General features: G+C 38.7%; 1 protein-coding gene across 1 annotated transcript; it reads right to left on the bottom strand.

Moving 5' to 3' along the window:
- Nucleotides 1-4,243: 4,243 nt before the first annotated feature.
- Nucleotides 4,244-6,064, bottom strand: LOC130462951 (protein FAR1-RELATED SEQUENCE 4-like). The gene has a single exon (XM_056831946.1). The coding sequence runs from the start codon at nucleotides 6,062-6,064 to the stop codon at nucleotides 4,244-4,246; it is 1,821 nt and encodes a 606-aa protein (XP_056687924.1).
- Nucleotides 6,065-26,896: the final 20,832 nt, after the last annotated feature.

Raw genomic sequence — 26,896 nt, 5'->3', positions numbered from 1 at the left:
AACAGCTAGCTGGAGCAAAACTTCCGATCAGTGAGTTCTAATGGATATTGAACTCACAACTTACTGTTGACTGAACCTACAAGGTCACACCAATGACACGTAACAGATCACCGGATTAAATGAATCTGAAATTCATTTAATAGCTTTTCGGGAATTAGTTGGAAACGTATTATACGATACGACCTTTGTCGGAATTGTATATCGTATCGCGAATATTCGTAAGCTGGGCGACACGAATTAATCGTATCATACGACGGTGATTCGTCGTATACAAAACGATAAATAATATATCGGAAATATATTAAATCGCGAATACGAAGGGCATCGGAGTTGCCGGCCCGTCGAGCCAAGCACGTAAGCGTGCAAGGCCCAACGAGCCAGCAAGCTCGCGAGCAAGCAAGGCAAGCCCTTTGGGCGCGAGCACGCAACAGCAAGCTAGAGCGCACAGCAGCGACGAGCGAGCAAGGCCCACGGCCCAGCTGCTCGGCGCGCGCGCTGTGGGCTTCGGCCTGCAGTGTGTCGCTGGGCGCGGGCGTGTGTCCGTTGCTTGACTCGCACGGCTTGCTAGCCGGCCTTGCTTCTTGCTTGGTCGGTTAGTAAGGTTAATGATATAACCTTACAACCTAGTTTCCAACACACACACAATTAATACACTCAAACCCTAGAGACACAGAGAACCCTAATTCTCTCTGTGCCTCCAAAGTGAGTTCTTCCCAAAAGCAAAGTATCTTGATAAATTGTCTAAGCTACAATTATCAAGACGGATCTGATCGTGTCGGTGAACCAAGTAGAGGAACGACAAGTGGAGTTCTTCGTTCGTGTTCGTTGACAGATTATTGTGGAAAACACACTTCGAATGTAAGTTTGCTTAATCTGTGCTTTATACATGTTTCCTGGCTTTGGGGATTGTTCCGCACATGTTATTATGATTAACTGTATTCCCCTACAAATAAGGATGACAACTCTTACCTTATGTTCAAGAGCAAGCATCGAGCGATAAAGGAATTAGGAAATGCACACTTGTCCCTAAGGACAAGTGGGAGACTGAAGGAAATAACGCCCTTGGTCCAAGCATGCATTTAATGTTAAGTCTAATAAATGTGGTTCAGTATTAATTAACAAGTTAATAATTCAGTGAGATCAAGTGAGCTGAATGCCTAGCTAGAGGCCGCTTCAGTTCAAGTGGAATTAATGATATTAATCCACAGCTTACTCTTGACTGAACCCGTAGGGTCACACAAATAGTACGTAAATGGATCAAGTATTTAATGGAATTAAATACTCCATCTATGGATATTGCGCCCTTCTTCTTTTTGGTTACTTTTTTTTTCAGCAGGGGTTCCATGTAAAATATATTGTATCATGTATCCAATGTTTATTGCTAACGTATCATTTGAAATGTTTGACATTTAAAATGTTGAGAAATTACTTGAGTTTCTGAAAAATCCAATTTCTTTTTGGCCGTTGCGCCCTTCTTCTTTTTGGTGACTTGTTCTTTAGTAGGGGTTTCCTGTAAAATATATTGTGTATCATGTATCATGTATCCAATGTTTATTGCTAACGTACCAGTTGAAATGTTGAGAAATTACCTGAGTTTCTAAAAAATCCAATTTCTTTTGGGTCGTTGCGCCCTTCTTTTTGGTGACCTGCTCTTCAGCAATAGTCATGAGCCTCATACTACGCGGCCGGTGTGCTTTCCTCTTTTTTTTAGGATCCAATGCTATTATTTTACCAGTAGCAGTGGGTAATGGTAATACATCATCAGTGGGTAATACATCATCAGTGGGTGCACGAAACATATCAGCAGCAGTATCAGTGGGTAATGGTAATACAACACCAGTGGGTGCACGAAATATATCATTGGGTACACGAAATATATCAGCAGCAATATCAGTGGAAGTAGTGGGTACTAGTATGCTAAGAGGAGTAAGTGAATCTGTGCTAGGAGTATGCAAAGGTAGAACATTATCACCCGCATTAACAACGCTTCCTTGTGTGCCAGGTGTAAGTGAATCAGGAGTTGATACAGGACAATAATATACAGTCCATTCCCGTTTTCTTTTAATGGTTATTGAAGCAGAACCATCACCACCAGGACCACCATCATGAAGGAAATAATGCCCTTGGTCCAAGTATGCATTTAATGTTAAGTCTAATAAATTCGGTTCAGTATTAATTAACAAGTTAATAATTCAGTGAGATCAAGTGAGCTGAATGCCTAGCTAGAGGCCGCTTCATTTCAAATGGAATTAATGATATTAATCCACAACTTACTCTTGGCTGAACCCGTAGGGTCACACATATAGTACGTAAACGGATCAAGTATTTAATGGAACTAAATACTCCATCTATGGATATTCGGAATCGACGGAGCTTGGTTTCAATGGGAGCTGAGATCGTCAAAGGCAAGAAATGAATACTCCGGAAACGATGATATTGCCGGAAACGGAAATATGGATCGTATCGGAAATATAAATATTATCCAAGTCGTAGATGTTGCCGGAAACGGAAACATGGTACGTATCGGAAAATATTATTGGAAATGGAAATATTGCCGGAATCGGAAATATTGCCGGAAAGGGAAATATTGTCAGAATCGGAAATATTATCGGAATCGGAAAATAATTCTGGAAACGGAAATATTAAATATTTGTTCGAAATGGAAATTAATTTCGGAATCGGAAATATTAAATATTGTTCGTATCGGAAATGAATTCCGGAATCGGGAATTTAATCGGAAAGCGTATCGTACGAATTAGCATCAGACGAGGCTTGCTAGACGAAGGCCCAGCACGAGGCCAGGCCGACGCCCAGCAAGCCACACGCATCCACGCCAAGTGCTCGACCAGGCCCAGCGCAAGGCCAGGCCCAGCCAAGCCTTGGCGCGCGCGCACGACAAAGCAAGATGGGCTGCGAAGCAAGGCCCATGCGCTGTGCGCTCGGCGTGGGCCGCAAGGCCTGCGTGCGGGCGTGCATGCGTGTGTGTGTGCTCGTGTTCGTGACGAATCCTAATGCTATCGGAATTCGTCATATGATTAAATCCTAATCCTAATAAAGATAGAATTTGTTTAAATAGAGTTTTAATCAGATTCTAATTAAATAAATTAGTATCCTAATAGGATTCCAAGTCCATTTCCATAACTCTATAAATAGGTGCCTAGGGTCACATATTTACATCGAGAATTGAAGTATTCAAAGGTAAGATTTTCAAGCAAAAATCAGCCACAAACACTTGCCTATTTAGCCGAAAATCCTAGTACCTTAAGGGCGATTCTAGTTGGTCAAGCTTAAGGCGGATCCGGACGTGCTGTGGACTATCTACGGAGGGACGACACTTGGAGTCCTAAAGACTTGTTCTTGTTCGGTTCGGGCGCAGCTAGGGAGGGCACGCTACAAAGTGTATGCATCTGAATTATGCTAAATGATTATGTGTAAATAATATGTTTCCTGGCTTTATGGTTTTTCCGCATGATTTATGTTTATTCATATGTATCATAACCTAACACATCACCACCAGGACCACCATCCCTTACGCTGCTGTTTGGTGCTGACTCCAATATCCCCTTATCCAATTGGTCAATAATATCTTTGATCTTTGTAAGCACCATTTTCGTACTCCCATCCTTAACCATTTCCTTTGCACATACATGTTCGAAAGCTAACGCCATCTTATCATACCCGTGTAAAAATAAAGTGTTATTTAAGCCACATAAAACTTTGAACACTCTATAGTAGATGTCACTAGGTTATTACACATACCTCCGAACTTCAATAGTCTTAGAAGGATCATGATACGCAACCTTGATTCTCATGTGCTTCCTAGGAATATCATGTCGCCACCGGTCCAATATGTACTTTTTAGGTACATCAGTTACCATATGTAAATCATATACCTTAAGGGTATGCTTACACATTATACCATGTGTTTCAAATAATTTTCATTTACATTGTACATCATGTGATACTTTTTCAAAGGTCACTTTATAGTTCTTTCGAGTTTTCTCTAGTGGAACTTCTCTTCTTTCAACCAAAATCCAAACTCTGTCCTCAATGATGTGCTCTACAACGATTTCTGACAAATCACACTTCTTCCTTCCATTACAGTATGCCATTCGTTGGCATTGTTGTTGCGCATCTACGAACTTCCCATCTGTGTACACCCGTTAAAACACCCTCTCCACCTTCACATAGCATACGTCAAGTCAGCTTCAAACAAGGAAAGTTACGGGATCAAAAGAAATAATCACTCTGAAAATAAAGAAATACTCACCCTGAAATCCGTTGCCAGTCTTCTTGTTGAACGGATTTGGGATGCATCCGCTTCCGCCTCAGTACGACATCGATCCTCCATTGCAGTCATGTATTTCGTAGAAAATTCTAACAACGTTGTACTCTTATGAAGGTATACATCAAAAAAACTATTTATGCTCTTAACCCGTTGCGTTGTTTTCATGCCTGCCCAAAATATATCTCTCATGTAAGAAGGAACCCACATATGACGTTCATCGTACATATTCAGTAACCACTTTTCATTTTGGAGCTCGAACCTTTCCATAAATTCCTTCCACCTCTGCTCAAATTCATTAGGCGCGACACTATCATAAATCACATTTAAGAGTTCTGCTTTCAGTTCTTCATACTTTTCCTTCTTTCCAAGTTTAACCCCGAATTTAGATGTTATGTGCCAAAAGCACCATCGATGCCTAGTGTGTGGCATAGCAATAGTCAATGCATTACGCATTGCTCCATCTTGGTCAGTTAGTATGGCATTGGGGTATTTCCCCCCCATAGCAGTCAACCAACTCTGAAAGACCCAAGTATAAGTTTCTGTGTTTTCATGTGAAATCAAAGCGGAGCCTAACAAAATGCTCTGGCCATGGTGATTGATACCGACAAAGTTAGAGAATGGTAGGTTAAATTTGTTAACGAGGTAGGTTGCATCGAAACAAACTGCATCACCAAAGTCCTTGTATGCCGCTCTACTGCTAGCATCAATCCATACCACGTCCTTCAAATATCCTTCTGTATCAAGTCTACGAACATGGTAAAAGTCCTGATTACATTGTTGCATTTTGTTGAAATAATCGTTCATCGCTTGTGCATCTCCATCGGCTGTTTCTGATTTTCTCTTTTTTTCTAACAAATTTTGCATATCCTTCAAGGTTAATGGAAGTTCCTCAAAACCATTTCTTTGCCTTGCCATCTGTCTATGTATTTGAGGCAAACTCATACCAGAATCGGTATCTTTAAAGATCTTTTTTTTCATAAGCGGTAATTTACCTAGCTCGTACTCCCTGTGCTGGAAAATTATCCTGGATTTACTTGGTGTAGGGTGGTGGTTTGTGTGCTCTAGTACGACTTTTCTAACTACCCACTGACCATCTGTAACACCAGCATACATGAGAGCTTTACATCCACATTTCCTAGACTTTCTCGGGTTTTTCAAATTTGTTTGATTCAGAACCCTTTTAGGTTGTACGGGCCTTTTATGCCGTTTATCTGGTTCACCAAAGCAATCACACGTCCATGTGGCAGTTGTTAGAACCTTACCCGGACCCTTTCCTGGACCACTAGCACCAGAACGGACAACCCCAAACCCTTCTTGCCTTCCATAACTTTTGTAGTAATCATTTTCCTGGTCTATGGTGGTACCTATCACCATTCCAACTTGTGGAGGTGGCACAAAATCAGCATCCATGCCTGTTGGAGTTTTTGGAGTTTCTGGAACAAAATCCATGATCCCAACAGTTGGAGTTTTTTGAGGAGTTTTTGGAGGTGAACCAACGATCCTCCCAATCCTCCCAACTGTTGGATCATCCATAGTTTGTACAACATCATCCTCCGAATCAAATATCCTCCCAATCCTCCCAATCTTCCCAACTGTCGGATCATCATCCATAGTTTGCACAACATCATCCTCTGAATCTAATATCCTCCCCATTCTCCCATCCTTCACATAATCCATAGTTTGCACAACATCATCCTCCGAATCATCATCACATATATCTTGCACAACATTACACCCCAAATCATCGTCACTTATTTCCAACATCCCACTCTTCATTTTATTACCGCAATTCAATTAAAACTAGTATAATTCAATTAAACTAGTATCTAAAATCAGACTAACAACTTCAAACAACATCAATTGTCAGCCCGTTGCGAAATTCAACAACTGCCAGACATTAAAAGTCAACAAAGGTCAACTTAGGCAATTCAGGCAATTCAACAACATCTCACTCTTCATTTTATTACTGCAATTCAATTAAAACTAGTATAATTCAATTAAACTAGTATCTAAAATCAGATTAACAACTTCAAACAACATTAACTGTCAACCCGTTGCGAAATTCAACAACTGCCAGAATCGCGAAATTTCATTCAATTACCCAAAAAAACATCATAATAAAAGGCAAAACATAAACGCGAAATTCCATTCAATTACCAACAAAACCAGTTCACAAATTACCAATTATATTCAATTACAAACCCTAAACTGCGAATTTAAGAGTAATTACCTGATGCGCTCCCAAATTGCACGAGTTCTGCTCAATTCCGACAACTAGGGATTATGTTCATCCCCAATTCAATCGCTAATTCCGCTCAATTCCAGCAACTAGAACTAAGGTTTATGTGAAGGATGATGAAGGAATTAGTTTTTCCCCAATTCAATCTTGCCGGAACTTAAAGAACCGGTGAAGAATAACAATGGAGGGAGATTGGAGACGAGCCAGTGAAGAAGAAAAGGAGAGAGGTGGAAAAAAAAAGGAGGGAAAAAAATTAAATGATGTATTCCTATTGTATTCCTGTTGTATTCTTGATAATATACGTATGGAATACGTAGTCCATTTTCCATCTAAGCATTGCCATGTCAGCTCACTCAAACCCAATTACATAGTCATAAAATAATTGTTCTTTTTTTTGGCTATATTGGGTACTGTAGCCCCATATAGTATATGGGGTAATACTTCCTCTTCATATTACATGCTAATAGTATTATTTGCGTAATTGCAGTTACATCCATTATTGCCCTTTGCGCCCTCTGTTTCAACTCTATCTCTCTCCCGCGTTTTATTTGTAGTTTTTGGGTAAGGCCTTATGGTAAGATGATTCCACTTATTACAATTGGCCCAAACTTAATTGAGTCGGTCGGCCCAAAGATCCGGCTAAAAGTAGTCGAAAGAGTAAACGTTATTTTTTTTATTTTTTTTCTCATTAAGGGAAAGTTGAGCTTATGCATTAGAGCGATTTCCTCTAATATTGCTTAAAATCCAATCATTTTCAAAATACGCCACTTTCTAACTTGTTTTCAGTAGTTGGAGGGGAAGGTCCCAATTTTACAAAGCAGAGACTGGGCGGTCGACTGTAGCCAATTTCCCGACACATTTAGGCCAAAGATTGAGGATTTGTGAAAATTGACTCGAAAGCCCGAAGCTAAGTAAAAGAGGATGAGTACCTTCTTGATATTTTGGAGATATTCGAGTTTCCTAGGATAGAAGATTATGGTATCATCGGCGTAGTGCAAATGTGATATTGTTAGCTCACCGTTATCGATCCCAATACCACTCCATAGTTTCAACGAGGTGGTTTTGCAAATTACCAGGTTTAATTATTCCACTACAAGATCAAAATGAAAGGGGGAGAGTGGGTCTCCCTGTCTTAGCCCACGGTGCAATTTGAATGGTGCAGACGGTGACCCATTTATGAGATTGGAAGCAGAAGCAGACATAACCAGTGACGAAGCCAGGACATGACTCTACGGGGGGGCGGGTCAAAACTTTCTAATGGCTACAAGTTATACTTATAATTTAGTAATTTCCGTTAATTAAAAAACATACTCCTTACATATTAAAATTGCATAGGTAATAATATTTCTATGGAAACTAAGTATAAAAATGTAAATAAAAAAAGTACGCGACGAATTATAAAATTTAAATACTTAAAAGTGTCAACATACCAATAAATTACTCCAGTAGAACTCGACGCTCCTTCAAATCTCGAAATGCATCCACGAGTGATTTTGTAGTAAAGCTCCTTGCAATGTCTTTTTCAATGTTCATAAGAATACAACTATTAAAATATTCATCTTTCATATTGTTGCGGAGTGTTGTTTTGATGACATTCATCGCCGAGAAAGCCCTTTCGGCACTTGCTGTAGAAATCGAAAGAGTCAACAATATCTTCACCAATCTAAAAATACATGGATATATGTTTACTTTTCTAGTATCCACCAACTAGAGACTTAGATCAGATATTGTAAACAATTTCCCAAGACTTGGATGCTGAATCAACTCAACCTCATAATGACACAATTCCATTCTTAATGGTCCCTTTTCAACATCAGTGAAATCTTTAGGATAAAACTTATTCACAAGATCACAAATGTTATCAATATTGAAAAACTTGCAAGCATCTCTAGGCTCTAAAGCACAACTAAGAGTTAACCACTCTACAGATTTTTCATTGAACCTGTTGTTTAGCTCTTGAAGTTGCACATCAATTGCGGCATAAAAGATATTGACTCGATAGTGATGCTCAATTGTGAATTGATCATGTTGATGACAAGCACGACCTCCCTTTTCAATAAAAAGAGAAGTCGGATTTGGAATATCCATGTTGCGGTGTGAGGGGGTCGAAAAAGCACGAGGCTAATGCGTGACCTCGTCCCTCGTGGGTGTGATGATTCTTTTTATTCAATCAAGTGTAATTGGATTCCCTGTGAGTATACACCCAATTGACTAGTAATATAGGAGTCGCCATTCAGTTTTTAACGACAATGAGAAAAACTGACAAAACCCGGTTATCGTGACATAAAGGGAGTGCAATTATGTTTGACCACGACGGCCGTAGGTTCCCTTGTGATCCCTGGTGTGGGGATCTCTCAATATACACCCGCAAGGTAGAGATTGAGGGTTCGGGGGACTGTAACTACCGAGAGGAGTACTTCGCTCGTCGATAACTCCAAAGGCAGGATATCCTTACTAGCTCAGCATAAATAATTGAAGGGACATGCGTTAACTATTAAACTAATCTGAGTTGATTTTAGCAATATGCAACATATAATACTAGATCGATCGCGATTATCTGATTTTGAGGGACCTAGCGTGATAATCCGATTTCCCAAAAATATTATATTTGTTAGGCGTGATAGAACAATCAGATTAGGTTAGTTTAACAGTTCATAAAAAGGGCGAGGAAAGCAGTTAAATCATCGAAAAGGGACACATTACGATGCACCCTTGAGAGGTGCGTCACGGTTCTCAGAAAACTAACCACTTTGACTTTGCTATTTCTCCTTTTTATTTAACGAATCTCAATTGTGGGAAAGGATACGTTCTGTTCGATTTATGGATCGATTGCGACAGAACGCGTGAACAATTTCGCAGCGAGAGGCTTAGGCTAAGGGGTTTAGAGTCAATACTCAGAATATAATTATGTGTTGTTATGTGTTGTTTTCACGTCGAATTTAGGGGCCTATTTATAGGGAAGAGTTCGTGGAAAGATAGAATTGCAGAGTTCTAATCCACAAAGAATTAGGAAAAAACACGTACCCAGGTATTTTCAGCGCCCAGGCCTGGGCGCCGAAGATTTCGGCGCCAAGAGCCAGGGTTTGAAAATAGGGTCTGGGCTGTTTTCTTTAGTCAGATTCGGATTCCTGAAATCCGTAGAGTTTGAGATTTAATCGAGTCTTTTAGCGGGTATCAATTTTATGACGGAATGCGTCTGGGCCCGTTACGAACTCTAGGCTCGTTAGGATTTTAATTATTACATAACTCTTATTTCCGAATCCTATTAGGAATAGGATTCTCGCAGTTTTCTATCTCCTTTAGGATTTATGTTGGAATGCAACACCTAATTCTGACAGGTTTCTATCTTTTATGTTTTGCCACTTTTAGAAGCTACCTTTTACGGCAATTACTATTTTTAGCAGGTTTCCATAAATAGCAGGTTTCGGGTGAAATGAAAAGGGGAATTGAGATCCGTTTATTTTATAGGAGATGCGTTGTCAAGTGGAGATTTTATGCTTTCATCATCGAACCTTTCCCTTTCGGGAATGGAGACAAAAGTAGGTGTCTACAGTTAGCCCCCACTTTGACTGAGTCTTGGAGTAAGACGATGGTCAAAGTATTAGATGGAGTGCGTCACACAAGCCATGGTGTATGTGACCTGTTTTGCGAGGGTCTCACGAGCCCCCGAGTGATAACATTTGACTTAAGGGTCATCACTTTGAAGTGTCGACATATCCCTCACGTGTCATTGGGATTTGTCAACTGATAGTATAGAAACTTCCTCAATTTGTCATTGGAAGGATCTAAAGGTGCGTAGAAACTCCCTCACTTTGTCATTGGGAGTAGCTACGGATGTTTTCGAAATCAAAGCTACAAAGTGTAATTGGGCCTGGCCAAGCCCAACCACAAGGTAAAAAATGTTTTTAAAGATTCTCATTTTCAAGGCTAGTTAAACGAGAAAACCCCCTTGTTTTTATAGGACGTAAAACGAAGAAAAATCCAACCCCCTTGTTTTTATAGGACGTAAAACGAAGGAAAATCCAGCACCCTTGTTTTTATAGGACGTAAAACGAAGGAAAATCCAGCAAAAGTTATCGCTGCAGCGACTAAGGACCTGCGCGGTTTAATGGCGCAGACCCCGCCGGCTAAAGATGGCGAGCCTGTCCGCTAACGGTGGACACCCCGTCCGATAGAAGTGGACGAATCTGTTTTTGAAATTTGAAAATAAGGACCTAAGCGGTTTGTGACGTAGACCCCACCGGCTAAAGATGGCGAACCTTGTCCGCTAAGGGTGGACACCCCGTCCGATAGAAGTGGACGAATCTATTTTAAAATTTGTTTTGTGTTCATTTTTTTTGAAAATAAGGACCTACGTGGTTTGCGCCGTAGACCCCGCCGGCTGAAGATGGCGAGCCTGTTTCATTTTGTTTTTTGAAGATTCTATTTTTCGAAAACTGAGGACCTGCGCGGCTAGTGACGCAGACCCCGCCCGCTGAGGGTAGGCGAGCCCTGTCCGCTGAGGGTGGACGTCCCTGAATTCGTTTTTTCGATTTGGCATTCGCGTGCCGCGATCTTGCCCGATTGAGGTGGGCAAGTCCCTATTTCATTTTTTTCCGAGGGATGCTCGGGCAAGTCCCTTTTGGGAATTTCTTTTTATTTATTCTTGTAGGAGCGAATTCTTCCGAGGGATGCTCGGGTTTAGTTGCAACCTGAATGTGGGTTGACAATGTGTTTAGATGGACCATAGTCTCGTGGTCATCACCTTTTCATGGTTTTGAGCTAGTCTTTTCGGCTCAATTTTGCCATTACCTGGGGTCCTTGATTAGGGGACTATGCATAAGTATCAACGGCGACCTTTGTCTTGAGGTGGTAAGCTGGTTTTATTTTTTGAGACATCCAAACACGGGACTTCGTACAACGTAGTCTGGGAATATTGTTTTTACTTTGCATAATATATATTTTCTTTCGAGCCCCCAAGCATTCGTGCTTGACGGTCATTTCTTGTCAAAGAGGTTCCTTGGGGATACGCATTCTGTAATGTCTTTGATCGTGTTTGGGATTGTGCTCGTAAGTGCGAGCGATCTTTGTAGTGGTGTGCTACTCTTAACAAAGCCGTGAGGTGCGACTTTCAGTAAAGGAATCGACAATTTTCAAGTTGAATAAATATGGCAGGGCCCTACAGAAGTCAGAGCTGTTTTTTGGGTCTGGGATCATTTTCGACGCCCAGGCCTGGGCGTTGAAATAATTCACGCCCAGGTGGGGCGTTGAAAGTGTTGTTTGGGCTGGTCTCTTGATGACACAGTTGGCCTCTTGTTCATTCGTTTATTTCACTTGGAAGTTCTATGTATTCTCTTTTCTTTTGTTTTTTTCTTTATTTTTAGAACGTGATGATTTTCTTGAGAAGCCGTAGCCGATTGGTGGACTACGGTGCTTGTCTCTTTGGGGCGATTATTTTAAGGAACTGTTGCTCTTAAGGCGTACAGTTATTGTGATAGTTGGGCGAGTCTATATGGCCCGAGGAACATACCTTGAGGCGTAAGACTTTGACCGCTCTTGTTGTTGTATATTTTTCCTTTTGAACGCGTTCGTGAATGATGACATGTATGTGCGAACGAGTGTTCATAGAATGGTCGTGGTGTGCGGTCCATTAATCAGTTTGCTTGGATTGTTTCATTTTTTTTTTTGAGTAACGACTGATTTTGAATAGTTTGCTTAGAAGCTTGATAGGGTTCAGGCCCATTCAGGAAGTGGGCTCAAACATCGTGCCCTTCCGATTATTCAAACATTTGCTTCGAGATTTTTTTTATTTCGCTATGGTTGTTTCGTAGCTTGGAGCCCCCAAGTATGTTGGGATGCTTCTTTTTGGCGTACGATTTTTGTAGGTTCTTTCGAGAAAGATGCCCCGGGGTTCCGCTCGTGTAGGTGCGAGCTATCCCTTCCGTGGTAGGTAATGTTTTGCTACCTTCAATCCTTAATGTAGAAGTCCTGTGGCTTGCATTTTGAATTTGGGCGATAAGTAGTCTTTGCCTCTTTTACACGTGCTCTTTGGTCGTGCCCGCATTAGCGCAATATGCCTTACTCTCCTTTTTTAGACTTGTACCGTGGGATAACTGAACTTATGGTGCGACGTAGGCTTGTGTGGCCTAAACACATGTATTAGAACATTTCTCCAGGTGTTGGGATATTATTATTTTTTGCATTGGAGTACTTCATCACGCCTCGTTCAGGTGCTTGAACAAGTGTAGCACCTTCTGCGTGGGTTTGCACGGCTTATTACTTCGTTCGATGCGAGGATTCATAGGTGTTACTTTCTTATTTTTATATCTGGGCAAAACTTGGCTAGAAGAAAGAATCAGCGCCCAGGCTGGGGCGTTAAAGATATCGGCGCCCAGCTCTGGGCGTTAACAATTATTTTTGGGTATATTTTGACAGTTCTTATCCTTGATTTTTTTTCTTTCGCTTTTGCTTTGGAACGAGGTAGACTGTGTAACGGGCGCTTGTAGGGCGAGCATTATGCGCAGTAGTTTGATCGGAGTTTTGGTGACTCGCGATTTTCAGTTACCCTTGTTAGTGGGGTGACTTTATATATTCTAAGTAGTGCTTAGAATTTGGGAGGGGTTGTAGCCATTCTAAGGTTCTTTTTACACGATCAAACCTTAGGATTGTGCCCCTATGATGTATGTATAGCATTAGCGTCGAGAATTTGCGATAAAATCGTCATTTCGAGCATTTTTAGAGTGTTTTTCTCAAGCCCCCAATTGTAGCTACGGGATTGGCTTGGTGCTATAATGCTTGGCATACGTTTTTATGCATTCATGGTGACATGGATCATGAATAGTTTGAACCAGACTCGTTTAGTGCGAGGTACGTTCGAGTAGTGATTTGCTACTTCTCTTGTAAATGTCGTATTGTGCGACATTGCCATGGTCAAGGTAGTCACATGTTGAATTGTGCCTTGACCAAAAGATAGGTGCCTTTCTTTACCCATAATCGTATATAGAAATTTTTTGACTCACTTGTAACATCGAGATAAACACATACTTAGCTTAAACCAATGACTCTTTATTATGTTCGAAGAAGTCTTTTGGAAATTATTTGAAATCCGAGTCCTACTGTGTACAATCCGAGGTGTCCTAAGTAAGTTTGACTTATAGAAGGGTTTGTACATGCGTGAATCAAGATACTGTTATGATTTTTGGAATGTTGTCTAAGGATTTGTTGGAAGCCAGGGTGCAGGCGTCAAGATATTACTTGTGCCCGTTCGGCATATGCTTTAGGCTTTTAGGGCCATCTTTTCCAGAGTTGCGGGAATATAAACCGTTTTCAAATTGACTTAGATTTACTTGGTGTATGTCTGTACAAAAGGTCAAGGTATATTTAGTTCTTCCCCTAGCTCTTCCATTTCAATTTTTAGCCCCCAGTTGCTATTATGTCTTCCCATTAATGATGCTTTTAGATTTCGATTTTTAGACGTCCGTGTCATATGTCTGAGTAGGGTGAGCCTTGTTAAGTGCCAAGTCCTATTGACAATGTCTGTTTTTTTTTTCAAAGGGGATTCGCAAACATTTGAATTACCATGAACGGGTTCCCTGAGTTCGAAGGAACGATGGGGCAATGCTGTAGAACAATTCTCTTTTTTGCAAGCTTACTGCCTTTACTACTTGTCGGCGACTATGACTGTGTCTAGGGGGTGAAAGAAGGTCTTTAAGCGAACGACTATGTCTAGTGGTGAAAGAAGGTCTTTAAGTGAGTTAGTTCGCTTTAGGGAGGGTCAAGTCGAGTACTTTAGGGGTCATGGACGCTTGCGCTAGCCCCCATTCAATTGAGGCAAAGTGATCTTTTGAGTCTTGGCTAAGTGCCTAGGAGTGTGAGTGCTCATTCTGGCAAGGGTACATGCCCTTATTATTTTTCGATGTGTGCTCATTTTGGCATCTTGATGACTTGGATTCTTCCTTTGATTTAAATTTTTCTTTCGACTTGGATTGCAAGTAATTAAATTTCAATAAGGGACTTCTATTTTTTATTCTTGTTTTTCTATAGGCTTTGATATTTTTGCAAATTGGTTGGACCGAATCATGGATTGCCTACGTATCCGCCTTAAATATATTTAATTTGGAATCAGGTCTTGCGTAGTTCTTAGCCTAGAAAATGGTTTCTTAGAATGCCGAATTCGATAAGTATGTTCTGAGATGGAAACATATTATTAGAAATGGTAGAATAAGTGAAGTTTATTATTATTTTAATCTGCTGCCTTGCCGTAAGCCAAAAATTTGTTTTATATTTTTTTTTGAGTACATGTATTTTTTTGGTGGTACGTATGTCTGAATACGTGTTGTACCCCTCCAAGTGTTCGTTATTTTTCCGTGCATGTGCGGATAAAATGACGAGCACTTCTGGACAAAATTTGGCAAGCAGAGAGATTCGGCGCCCAGGCAGGGGCGCTAAAGATTACGGCGCCCAGGTGTGGGCGCTGGAAATGTTTCCTGGGCGGTTCTTTTTTGGTGCGCTAAATGCTTCTTTTTCTTTTTAGACTAACTTTAGGGGCGCTTTGCAAAGTTCTTTTTTTTTTATTCACATTATATATTTTTTTATGTTAAGCGTAGAATGTTCTTTTCATTTGTTTTCTTTATTTGTGACTCAAGACGGCTTGAAAGATGGGTTGAATGAGATAGGGTAATTTGTATAGGTATTGGTCAAGCATAAGGATTACATCTGCTAGGATTCATTTTTTACGGCCTCAGGCTAGTGTCACGAGTTTACATCAATCAAGGCCAATGAGTAGCATAGGGATGGCTCAAGGGTATATCAGCAGGACGTATCCAAACAAGTTATATGGTCATTATGCTAATGGTGGTGTAAGAGCAGGTTTGGACTTTGGAAATGATGGGCATGACGCACGTGTCAATGGCCGTGCGTGGTTTGCGGTTGATAACAAGTTCAAAAACAAGAGTTGAGGTAATGGTTTCTTGGGTTATGGCAATGAGAACATGGATGGGTTAAATGCGCTGAACAGGGACCCCAGAGCGAAGGCGTCTAAGAGCATAAGGATTGGAAAGGGTAGACATCGTAGAATTTTATGATTTGGATTGGTTGACTCAATTCTTTTCCTTTGTTTACTTGGGTAGATTTCGCACTTTGGGAGGTACGGGCTAAGTATTTCATGGCTCTTTTCGCTCTTCCTTTTCTCTTTCTATTTTTTCTTTTTGTTTGGGATTTCTCCCCAACATAAATCCTTCGAATTTTTCATTTGGGCTAAAAGGTAGATGGTTGTGGTCTTTGAGTCACGAGGCGAGACTGAGTGAGCCTCGTTTGGTAGGCCTATAGTGGACCTTTAATTTTAGTAGGCCTAGGATGGACCTTTAATTTTAGTAGGCTTAGGGTGGACCTTTAAATTGTCTTACTTTGCAAGCGTATTTAGTCATTTCTTAAAATGTGCAAATAGCGTAGATTCAAAATGTTGTTTTTACCTTATTGAAATTTAACGAAAGAATTACATCGAAAATAATTTTTTACAGTTCTCGGGATTTAATTGGAAGTTGTGATTTAGACTCGAACTTTCATTAATCTTTCTGATTATAACCCGTGTATGAATACAAGGAGGTGGCCTAGACTCAAAATAATGACGTGGCGTAAGCCTATAATACTTGACCAAGCGACTCTCAGACTTAGGCTAATTGGACTCAGACTTTCGTTGGTTGACACTTTAGATTTTAACCCTTGGGTGTTCATTTGTCATGCGCCATTTTGCTTAATGTTGGCAAGGTGGTTAATTGGGGAGATCGAATTTTCATTTTTGCAAGACTAGAATCATTAGTGCGGCTTCTCTCTTAGTGTGTATTGCTTTTACCCCAATGGTAGCCTTATGGTATGCCGATTTGGGTATTTTCATGGTTGGTCATGTTGCATTCATGGAAAATCTTTTAGTCCGTACTTAGTAGTATTTCAAGGAGTGAGTGACTCGAGAGGACTATGATAGTCGTGACTCAATGTGATCCTAAGCCTTGAGGCTATTAATTTTTTGCTAACGGTATTGACACCTTAGGTTCACTTTGGGGTTTGTGCGACTATGGGGGAATGATTTTCAGAATGTGACCGTTTCCATTTTGCAAATACTTAAATTAAATAATAGGTTCTTTTTATTGGTGAGAGAGAGTATTGAGGCCGTAGACTCTTAGCAAGGGATGACAATTACATATGGGTGCTTATTGATTTAAATGTTAGGAAGGGAGACTCAACATGGTTTAACCTTTTAACTTGCAGAACGACACCAAGCATTAGGACCGATTCTATGGATAAGACAACTAAGACTTAGGATTTGGATTGTATTTTGGCATAGCCTAGTCTAGACTCGGATTTATTTGAACATTTATTTTTTTCTTGAAGACTTTATTCGAACATTATTTTTTTGAATATTTTGCCTGTGTGACATTCAAGGTCGTTTAATTAGCATGCTCGGTTTTGGTGCCGAGCATTGTCGTCGTAGGAGGCCTAACAACGACACAAAGAGTTATTTATTTTTTTATTTTTTAGTCGCTTTTAGAGTCGAGTGCCTTTTCATACGCCCCTGCAGCAATTTTTACGAGAAGTTTTTTTTTGCTACGTATATTTTTTTTATGCGCGGGCACCGAGGCTGCTGTGCCTGACCAAAAGGCCAGGCAGCAACTTCAGCGCCCAGAAGTGGGCGTTAGAAATTCTGGCGCCCAGCCAGGGGCGTTGAAAATGCGTCCCTGGCTGGTTCTCGTTTTCTGTTTGCGTCTACTTTTGTTTTTACGACTTTAATTTTGCGTGCTTGCCTTATAACGTCCTTTACGCGTTGTGCAGCGTTTATGGGATTCGTTACAGGCCATCCCGAACGTCGCTTATTTTTGTAGCGATCGTTCGGGCTTGCGGAGCACGTATTTTGGTATAACTCTTTGGCCAATTGGTTTATGAATGTTTGGGCAGTTTTTAAGGTCGTTGGTTTTCTAGCATTATTTGTCTAGCATTATTCGTACGCACAATCATAACTTAGTCACATAGTTCCCTACACATAACTACATTACAAACATGGATTTGAAAATTAAATATGTCACGTAGTTTATGATAGGCTTCTATAGGTAGTATTTGCGCCTGGCTTGGTACCGCTTCTATCGTAGATCCAACACATGCCCCGGTCGAGGTAGTGTCTTCAACAGACGAATTTCGCCCAAGAAGCCAACCCGCAAGTGCAAGCCAAGGGGGCATGCAGGCGAGAGGGACCTAATGGCCGGGCGAGCGATTGGGTTCGGGATAGGTGTACTACCTGCACAAGTACCGAGTGGGAAACATGCGCGGCGTATGCACCCCCCTATTGGCGAAAAAAGGTATCCTTAGTCCCAACTCCCGAGGGAGCCGAGATTCGTTATGCGGTTCTGCCCGTTCACATTAATATGCTGATTTTCAGGTCGTCCCAACTTGATGGGGAAATAAACGCGGGGTAGGATCGTTTCACCCTTCGGCTATTTTGATTACCTACAAGCACGAGTATTTCCTTCACTATCCCCAGTGGAGTCGCCACTGTGAGGGGGTCGAAAAAGCACGAGGCTAATGCGTGACCTCGTCCCTCGTGGGTGTGACGATTCTTTTTATTCAATCAAGTGTAATTGGATTCCCTGTGAGTATACACCCAATTGACTAGTAATATAGGAGTCGCCATTCAGTTTTTAACGACAATGAGAAAAACTGACAAAACCCGGTTATCGTGACATAAAGGGAGTGCAATTATGATTGACCACGACGACCGTAGGTTCCCTTGTGATCCCTGGTGTGGGGATCTCTCAATATACACCCGCAAGGTAGAGATTGAGGGTTCGGGGGACTGTAACTAACGAGAGGAGTACTTCGCTCGTCGATAACTCCAGAGGCAGGATATTCTTACTAGCTCAGCATAAATAATTGAAGGGACATGCGTTAACTATTAAACTAATCTGAGTTGATTTTAGCAATATGCAACATATAATACTAGATCGATCGCGATTATCTGATTTACATAGCATTAAGGGACCTAGCATGATAATCCAATTTCCCAAAAATATTATATTTGTTAGGCGTGATAGAACAATCAGATTAGGTTAGTTTAACAGTTCATAAAAAGGGCGAGGAAAGCAGTTAAATCATAGAAAACTAACCACTTTGACTTTGCTATTTCTCCTTTTTATTTAACGAATCTCAATTATGGGACAGGATACGTTCTGTTCGATTTATGGATTGATTGCGACAGAACGCGTGAACAATTTCGCAGCGAGAGGCTTAGGCTAAGGGGTTTAGAGTCAATACTCAGAATATAATTATGTGTTGTTGTGTGTTCTTTTCACGTCAAATTTAGGGGCCTATTTATAGGGAAGAGTTCGTGGAAAGATAGAATTGCAGAGTTCTAATCCACAAAGAATTAGGAAAAAACACGTACCTAGGTATTTTCAGCGCCCAAGCCTAGGCGCCGAAGATTTCAGCGCCCAGAGCCAGGCGTTGAAAATAGGGTCTGGGCTGTTTTCTTTAGTCAGATTCGGATTCCTGAAATCCGTAGAGTTTGAGATTTAATCGAGTCTTTTAGCGCGTATCAATTTTATGACGGAATACGTCTGGGCCCGTTACGAACTCTAGGCTCGTTAGGATTTTAATTAATACGTAACTCTTATTTTCGAATCCTATTAGGAATAGGATTCTCGCAGTTTTCTATCTCATTTAGGATTTATGTTGGAATGCAACACCTAATTCTGACAGGTTTCTATCTTTTATGTTTTGCCACTTTTAGAAGCTACCTTTTACGGCAGTTACTATTTTTAGCAGGTTTCCATAAATAGCAGGTTTCGGGTGAAATGAAAAGGGGAATTGAGATCCGTTTATTTTATTGGAGATGCGTTGTCAAGTGGAGATTTTATGCTTTCATCATCGAACCTTTCCCTTTCGGGAATGGAGACAAAAGTAGGTGTCTACATGCGGCATTCACTAAAAGAGGTCACCTCCAGCAAAAGAGAATCCCACGTACCCACTATCTCTTTTTTTTTGCAAAAGTATCTGTGAACTCTCAACAAGATGCAATGAATTCAAAATGTCAATAAATTTCTCTGTAAAGATTGAGAAAGTGAGTCGGTGATTTCCAATATCTTCTTCATAAGATGTAACATAAAAACAAAGTCAAAGGAAGTCATAGTTTCAAGTGTTGTTGTTCCATCTCCACGTTTATTGATGTACCTCCTTCGTCAATAAGCTTATAAAGAACAACACAAGTGGCACTGAACATTTTGATCAAACTTGAAATTGATCTCAAGTAAGAACTCCAGCATGTATCACCAGGCCTCTGCAAGTTACTTGCTTGATTCAAGCCAGTTCTAGTTTCAAGTTGCTCATCCTCAATCAAATTGTTTACCTCAATAGAAAAAGCATCTCTTAATTCAAAGACTCGCTTATACGATGCAAGAACAACATTGACAACAAAGTTTAGCTTGGAGAAAAATTGATAAATAGGGATGACATCCTTCGCTGCAGCTACTAATGGTAATAGTAAACGGTGGGCAAAACAGTAGACATAATAAGCAAGAGGACACTCATCACTAACTAATACTTGTAATCCATTCCACTTTCCACGCATGTTACTTGCACCATCATAACCTTGGCCTCGAATATTTTTATATCAAAGAAATAGTGGGAAAAAACAGAAAAAATCTCATTTTTCAAAGTCACTGACGAGGTATTATGAACATGAATAATGCTAAAAAAACGTTGTTCCTTTACACGACCAAGGTCATCAACAAATATCAAGACCATAGCCATTTGTTGCCTCTTTGATACATCCCCTGCTTCATCAATAATAATACAAAATTTGCTCTCACCAACTTCTTCACGAATGGCTCATTTGATTTTTTCAGCTATGATATGTAAAACCTCCTTTTGTAGGTCTGATGAAGTGTAGGTATAATTTTTTGGAGCATTTTTTAAAACCACTTTGCAAGATCCTTATTATATGAAGAAAGTAGTTTCAGAAGTTCAAGAAAATTTCTTTGATTAGAAGATTCATCACTTTCATCCCGGTCTCTCATAGCTAGTCCTTGTAAAGCTAGCCATCGTAATACATCAATAGAGGTTTCAAGTCTTCGTCTATTGTTAGCAATTTGTTGTGATGTTTGTCTAGACCACACTTGGGGAAAGTGTCAATAATGGTCGAAATCTTAAACAGTTACTTGTATATGTTTAACAATTTTAAAGCCTAATCTTGTTAATTATACAACCTAATTTTTAATTGTAATTAATTTGTTGAAATTCGAATAATTTAGAATTTGTTTTGATTTTCATAATTAATTAGCAATTTAATTAGGATCCTATGATTAAAAACCACCATAAAATTTGTTAAAATTGAAAAGTTTTAAAATTTTATGACCTAGATTTGAATCCATGAAAATAAATATAATCGGAAATTAATTTGAATAATAATTTTTTGATTTTTGCCCAAATTTAATGAAATTAATATGATTTGTTAATTCGTCAATTAAATTAAAGTATAAAAATTATTAATTTTTATAAAACCGATCACCAATGTTGCACGCACGAAGCAATGCAAGCTAAGTGTTACCCTTAAGGGGTGTTGCATTGTGCGGGCATGCGACGACGAGCAAGGGAGCTCGTCGCCCATGCGGTACAAGGCAACGAGCAACGAGGCATGCGCGGCAGGCAAGGCTGTGCCGTGTGTGCCGTGTGGATGGTCGAGCAACAAAGGGTATCGATGCAACGTAGCGCCAGGTACGAGGCAAGGCAGCAGCATACGACCAAGGGAGCTTGCATGCGCTGCTCATGCCAAGGCAAAACGCTGGCAGCCATCAGCGAGCAAGCGAGCAGCCGCAAAGCAGCGAGCAAGCGAGCAGCCGCAAGGCAGCGAGCAGCAAGCACAACCCGAGGTTGTGCGCAGCGATGGGCATCACTCGGCCACTCAACGCAGGCCTGGGCGCTGCTTCGTACACGCAGCCCATGGCGCTGCAGCTGTGTTGTGCTTGGGCGAGGCTTGGGCTTCGGCCTAAGGCCTTGCCTTAGTACGTAAGGGTCGTTTTATTTATTTTTCGGTTGAAAACAAATTTAATTTCAATTCGTAATTTAATTTTTTCTCGGAATTTAATTTTGGTTCATTTAATTATTATAAATTTATTTATACTAATTATTTTACTAAATTTAAAACCTTGATAAAATTTAAATTAATTAATTTTAATCAACTGAAAATAAAATTAAAGGATTTAAATATTATTTTATATGAGCTTTAAATTTTAATTAAATTTGTAAGTTTCCGGTTGGACTAGGAAATACAATTTTATGTTTAAAATTTGTAAAGCATGTAAAGTTCTTGGTTTTAGCGGGAGCTTTTAGTCATTAAACTCTTGATTCGGTCTACATTCCTTTAAGGTTAAAACAACTCGATTAGAACTCATAAGGATTGAATAATTTGTAGATTATTGGAACCCTTTGATTAGTTGTTGCAAATATTTATATGATGCATAATACGTTCTACTAACTTGCTATGTGGGCCATTCATTGATAAATGAATGGGTGAATGGTATATGTAAATGTACTGTTTGCAGGTTATGGAAAGTCACTAGTATGACCCAAATAGGATAGTAAATATGGTTCGCGTACCATTAATTTGAATGTAAAATTGGTCTAATGCACCAAAGTTTTTATTTTAAATATGGTCTGCGTACCATCAAATAGTTGTAATTAGTTTCAATTATAGCTTATCCTATTTGAAGAAAATGGCACCTCCCATGGTGAAATTCAAGACGGAGTTTCCAATCCATTTTCAAGACGGGGTTTGAAGTTAAAGCTTCAAGATGAAGTCGGGCCATACTATATCACATTTATATCTTATGCATGCTTTAAGTTATTTATTGCTTTTAATATGTCTTAATTATGCATGAGATTGTGGCTTGATTATGTTGCATGATTAAAGATTTTAGTTCACTTAAAATGTAACCAACATAGTAAGAGCCTTAAGTTCCAAACTTAAAAATTGAGTTAAAAGGTGTCATGCCAAAATAAAACTTACTTGGATAACCTTTACATCAATCTTAGTAATAGTTTTCCGCCATAGCGAGGTGTTACTTATTGATCCTAAAGGGGTAAGGTACACAAATAATTGTGAGTACATGTTAGTTTTGGTTAAACTCAACGATATAAGTAAGGAGTCTTTTTATGTCATGGCAAATGAGATAGGTTTACCTAATAAGTTCTTAGACGTACCTATCAACCAAGAGTAGTTTCTAGACTATTAGCAAAGGATTTGCTTACCTAAAATATTTTAGAATTGAGTCGAAATACATATTGTGCTTAATTCTTCAATGATTTAAGGATCTTGGATTCATTTTATTCACACCTGCCAGAACAATAAATTCGAATAAAATGCCAACGACTTGTTTAAATTGCATGATTGCTTTAATTTTCAGGTTATTACTCATGATAAATGTTTAGACTTTGCATGCTTCAATGTATGTTTTAATTATTGTTTATAATTAAATATCTTGCACTGTAGTAAATCCTTTTAGAAAGGTAAAAGTAAATTTCCTCGATTGGTAGTGAATCCAAAAACGATTCACGGAAATGAGAGAAAGTGAGCAATTAATTTACGTTTCTTTTAGCGACTTTTATGGTTGTTTTCGAGTATTAAAGTCGAATGGCAAACCGATTGGTGCTTGTGAATTCAAAATACAATGTAGTTTTGAGATCATAAAGCATTGAGTTTAAACGCTCAACTTTACTAATGGTTAACAACCTAAAATCTTTGTCCATTTAATTCTCGAATGAGTCTAGTCCCTAGACATTCGAATAGATCGATGCTTAGAGAACTTTAGAAGCTTCTGGTAAGATCATCTAGTTGAAAGAGATCGAATAATGAACATAAATAAAATGGTAAGAAATTTGTTGGAGTGACATTGGACATGTCTAACAATGTATAAAATTCAACACTAGAGAAGTCAATTCTTAAGACTATAAGAAAGGGTAGAAGAAATAGGAAAACAAGGAACAAATGAAAAGAATTTACGATTCCGTTTCTACCTATAAGTTTATGTTTAAAGAAAAAATAACCTAGCAATCAAACTTCCTTGGTATCATATACCGCTTGAGGTTCTTACTTCGGTAATAACTCAAAAGATGGAAGTTGGGATACACTAATGATCTACAAGTGGGAAATGAAGCATGTCATTTCTACATTAGTTGTAGGGTCATCTAGTTTGTTTTAAGTCCTTTCAAGGATGGAACTTAATGGCTATTTTGTTCCATAATCATCATACCTAAATTTCTACTTCAAACACAGAAAGACTCACATTCAGAAAAACAAAAACAATGTTTGTTTGTTTATTTGAATGAAATGGTCATTTACGGGTTAAGTCACGTATGCTTGATTAAAACAAACAACTCTTTAGCAATAAGAACTTAACTAGGTTCAAATCAATCTCTTGCTTTGAGTTTCTTAGCATTGTTGCTTAGACCATATCAACAAGGCAACATTCAAAAGCTCTATTTTGATGGAATTTTGAAAGTTGATTGATTTCTAGATCTTTCAAGACAAAGCAAGTGTTACTTGTTGAAAGTAACAATAGATATGAACTATTGTTAGAACACCTAGACAATAGAGTTCAAAGCTAAAGAAAGATTTTATGACTTTATCATTTCACCTAGATTTGAGTGAATATTGTTTCATTTACTCAATGTGATATAAGTTTGAATTTGTTTGGCTAGTTCAAAGATTCAGAAGTATAAAATCCAATTGGCAAGAAATCATAAAGATCTAGGTTAGATCATGACGATGATTACTTTAAGACCAAAAATGATCATCAATGATTGTGTGTTGTAATTTCACGATCTAGCTCCATAAGATATGGCATATCTGCGTTGGAATGATCGAAGTCAATTAGTACATGATTTGATGAATCATAAAGATTTTTCCTATAATTTCTACACAAAATGCTCACCTACCTCCAAACTAAACCAAATTCGTCAAAGCTTTTGAAAAGTAATTCCAGAATATGTTTTCAATAATAAATATATACTTCATCCGTCTTTTATTACTCGCAACGTTTGTTAGTTTCACGCATGCCGATGCACAACTTTGATCATTTATATCTTAAATTCTCTTTATGCAAAAATTATAAAAAGTTGATATTTTGAAAATACACATTGAGACGAATCTAACAAGATCCCACATGACTATGTTTTATCTTATATAAAAAACACTACGAATAGTCAAAGTAGATTATATGAATAGTGGCAAAAGTCCAAACGTTGCGAGTATTAAAAGACGGAGGAAGTATATATCTAAAGAGTTGCTAAACTCAGTGGGAGCTTAGTGTTTGTTATTCGACAAACTAAGGCCCAAGTATAGATATATGTTTCATTGTGATTTATTCAAATGAGACACAAGGGTATTGTTTCTACCACGAATTTTTGAGAACATAATGTTTGTTTGCTCGAAATAATGTCCTTTTGGAGATTCGTTTCCAAAATGACAAGTGGGAGAAAATAGACCTCGAAAGGTCTTCGAGGCGAACAACAAACATAAACGGATATTCCGGAGGCTTTTCGAAGTTCTTCAGAAAATCCGAACACTTATTACTTAAGGACTTTAGAAGTGGCTTTAAAGAATAGACATCTCTTAAAAGACTTTACAAGTGCTTCAAGGAGAACATAATATTCAAAGGACTATTCAAGTGTCTGTTGATATTCTATTTGTTTGATGTTATATACCCAAGTAGGCATAGAGTTCAAGTCACTAAAACTATGAGATTCTTCTATTAGATAGTGAAGAAACATAGAGTCCAGGTCACTGAAACTATGAGATTCTTCTATTAGATAGTGAAGAAACCTACAACTTACAGTCATACTATTATCATGTAGATTAAGAAGTTTGTGACGTGTAAAGAAAGCGATGACGAAACCCATATTCCCTAAAATGGTTAGAGGCCATATATAGACTCAAATGTTTTAGATGGATAAAGGCCATAAAACATAACCAATGTTTTGATGACAAAATTGAAATTTTGTTGATTTGCAAGAATAAATTAACACCTCTTGGTTGAAAATTGGTTTGAAGGATAAAAACCATCATACATGGAATTGTGTTCACACACAAAGCTAGATTAGTTGCTAAAGGTTACAAGAAAATTCATGGCGTGGATTGTGTTGAAACCTCATGCATAATCGTGATGCTCAATTCTATAAATCAAGCAATGATTGCATATTGGTACATATGGAAATTGGATGAGAAAACATCTTCCTCAATCAAATATTGGAAGAAACTATGTACGTGGCATGTCATAGGATTTGTGGATCCAAATAAGTACTTGAAAAGGAAAGCTAGCTTATGAAATCTAAGTACAGATTTAAGCAAGCAATCGGGAATTGGAACTGTATTTCAGTGAAGCTAATAAGTATTTTAGTTTCATAAAATATACGTGATTCTTATAGATATACGAAGTTTAGTGGGAGTACGTAAAACTTAATTGGTCCTATGTGTATCACACACACATCTCTCTATTGTGAAATAACATTCAAATTCTAATGACTTAGATTTGAAATTATTCATCAATGATGGACCAACGCGAAACTTAGTATATACTGGGTATTAAGATCTATTTACAAAGATCTTATGATGTCGTTTTAGATTAATCAAACACGGAAGATTACATTGGAGATATTCGACCCATATGAATAAATCTAAGTAATGAATGTTTGAACTATGTATAAGAATTTACTAAGTTAAACATCAAAGAATCTAATGAGATTCTTTACCTATATTATATGTGAAAGAATTCAGCTGGATTCAGTATCTACTGAAACTGAATGCGCTAAAGTTACATGAATAGAATTCAATTGGGAATTATTCTGCAAAAGAATTTATCATGTATAATATAATATGAGGATCGCCAAAAACGTATCGTATGACTTTAGGCATGACGAACATATACCAATCTCTATTGATCTAAGTAAAGATCAGCTAGATTGAGATCAAGAAAAACTATGGTACTTAAAAAGGTACATAGGAATAGTTCTTGATTCAAGGAAATAAAGATATGCTAAAAGTTGATGCTACACGCATAAACACTAGCAATGGATCAAGCAAGATCCCTTTGGATTTAACCATTGGCAAGAACGAGCTACAACGCATCGTGTTTTGAAATGGCAACATGGATTGAAGACCATGAGTTGTTGCGTGGGAAATTAAATATTAATTTCTATGTTCTGAGATACATATGGAAAGTCTTCCACATATCTATGAACTGCTTGGATAAGTAATTCCAAATAAAGCATCACTAGCATCCTATACAGTTGAAGTAAAAGTACTTATTGCCTAAGAAGCAATGAAACATAGTTTTTTACGTAAAGAGTTCTTTACT

Source organism: Spinacia oleracea, chromosome 6, assembly GCF_020520425.1.
Source record: "Spinacia oleracea cultivar Varoflay chromosome 6, BTI_SOV_V1, whole genome shotgun sequence".
NCBI lineage: Eukaryota > Viridiplantae > Streptophyta > Magnoliopsida > Caryophyllales > Amaranthaceae > Spinacia > Spinacia oleracea.
The sequence above is the reverse complement of the archived record's forward strand: the minus strand, read 5'-3'. Positions and strand labels throughout refer to the sequence as shown.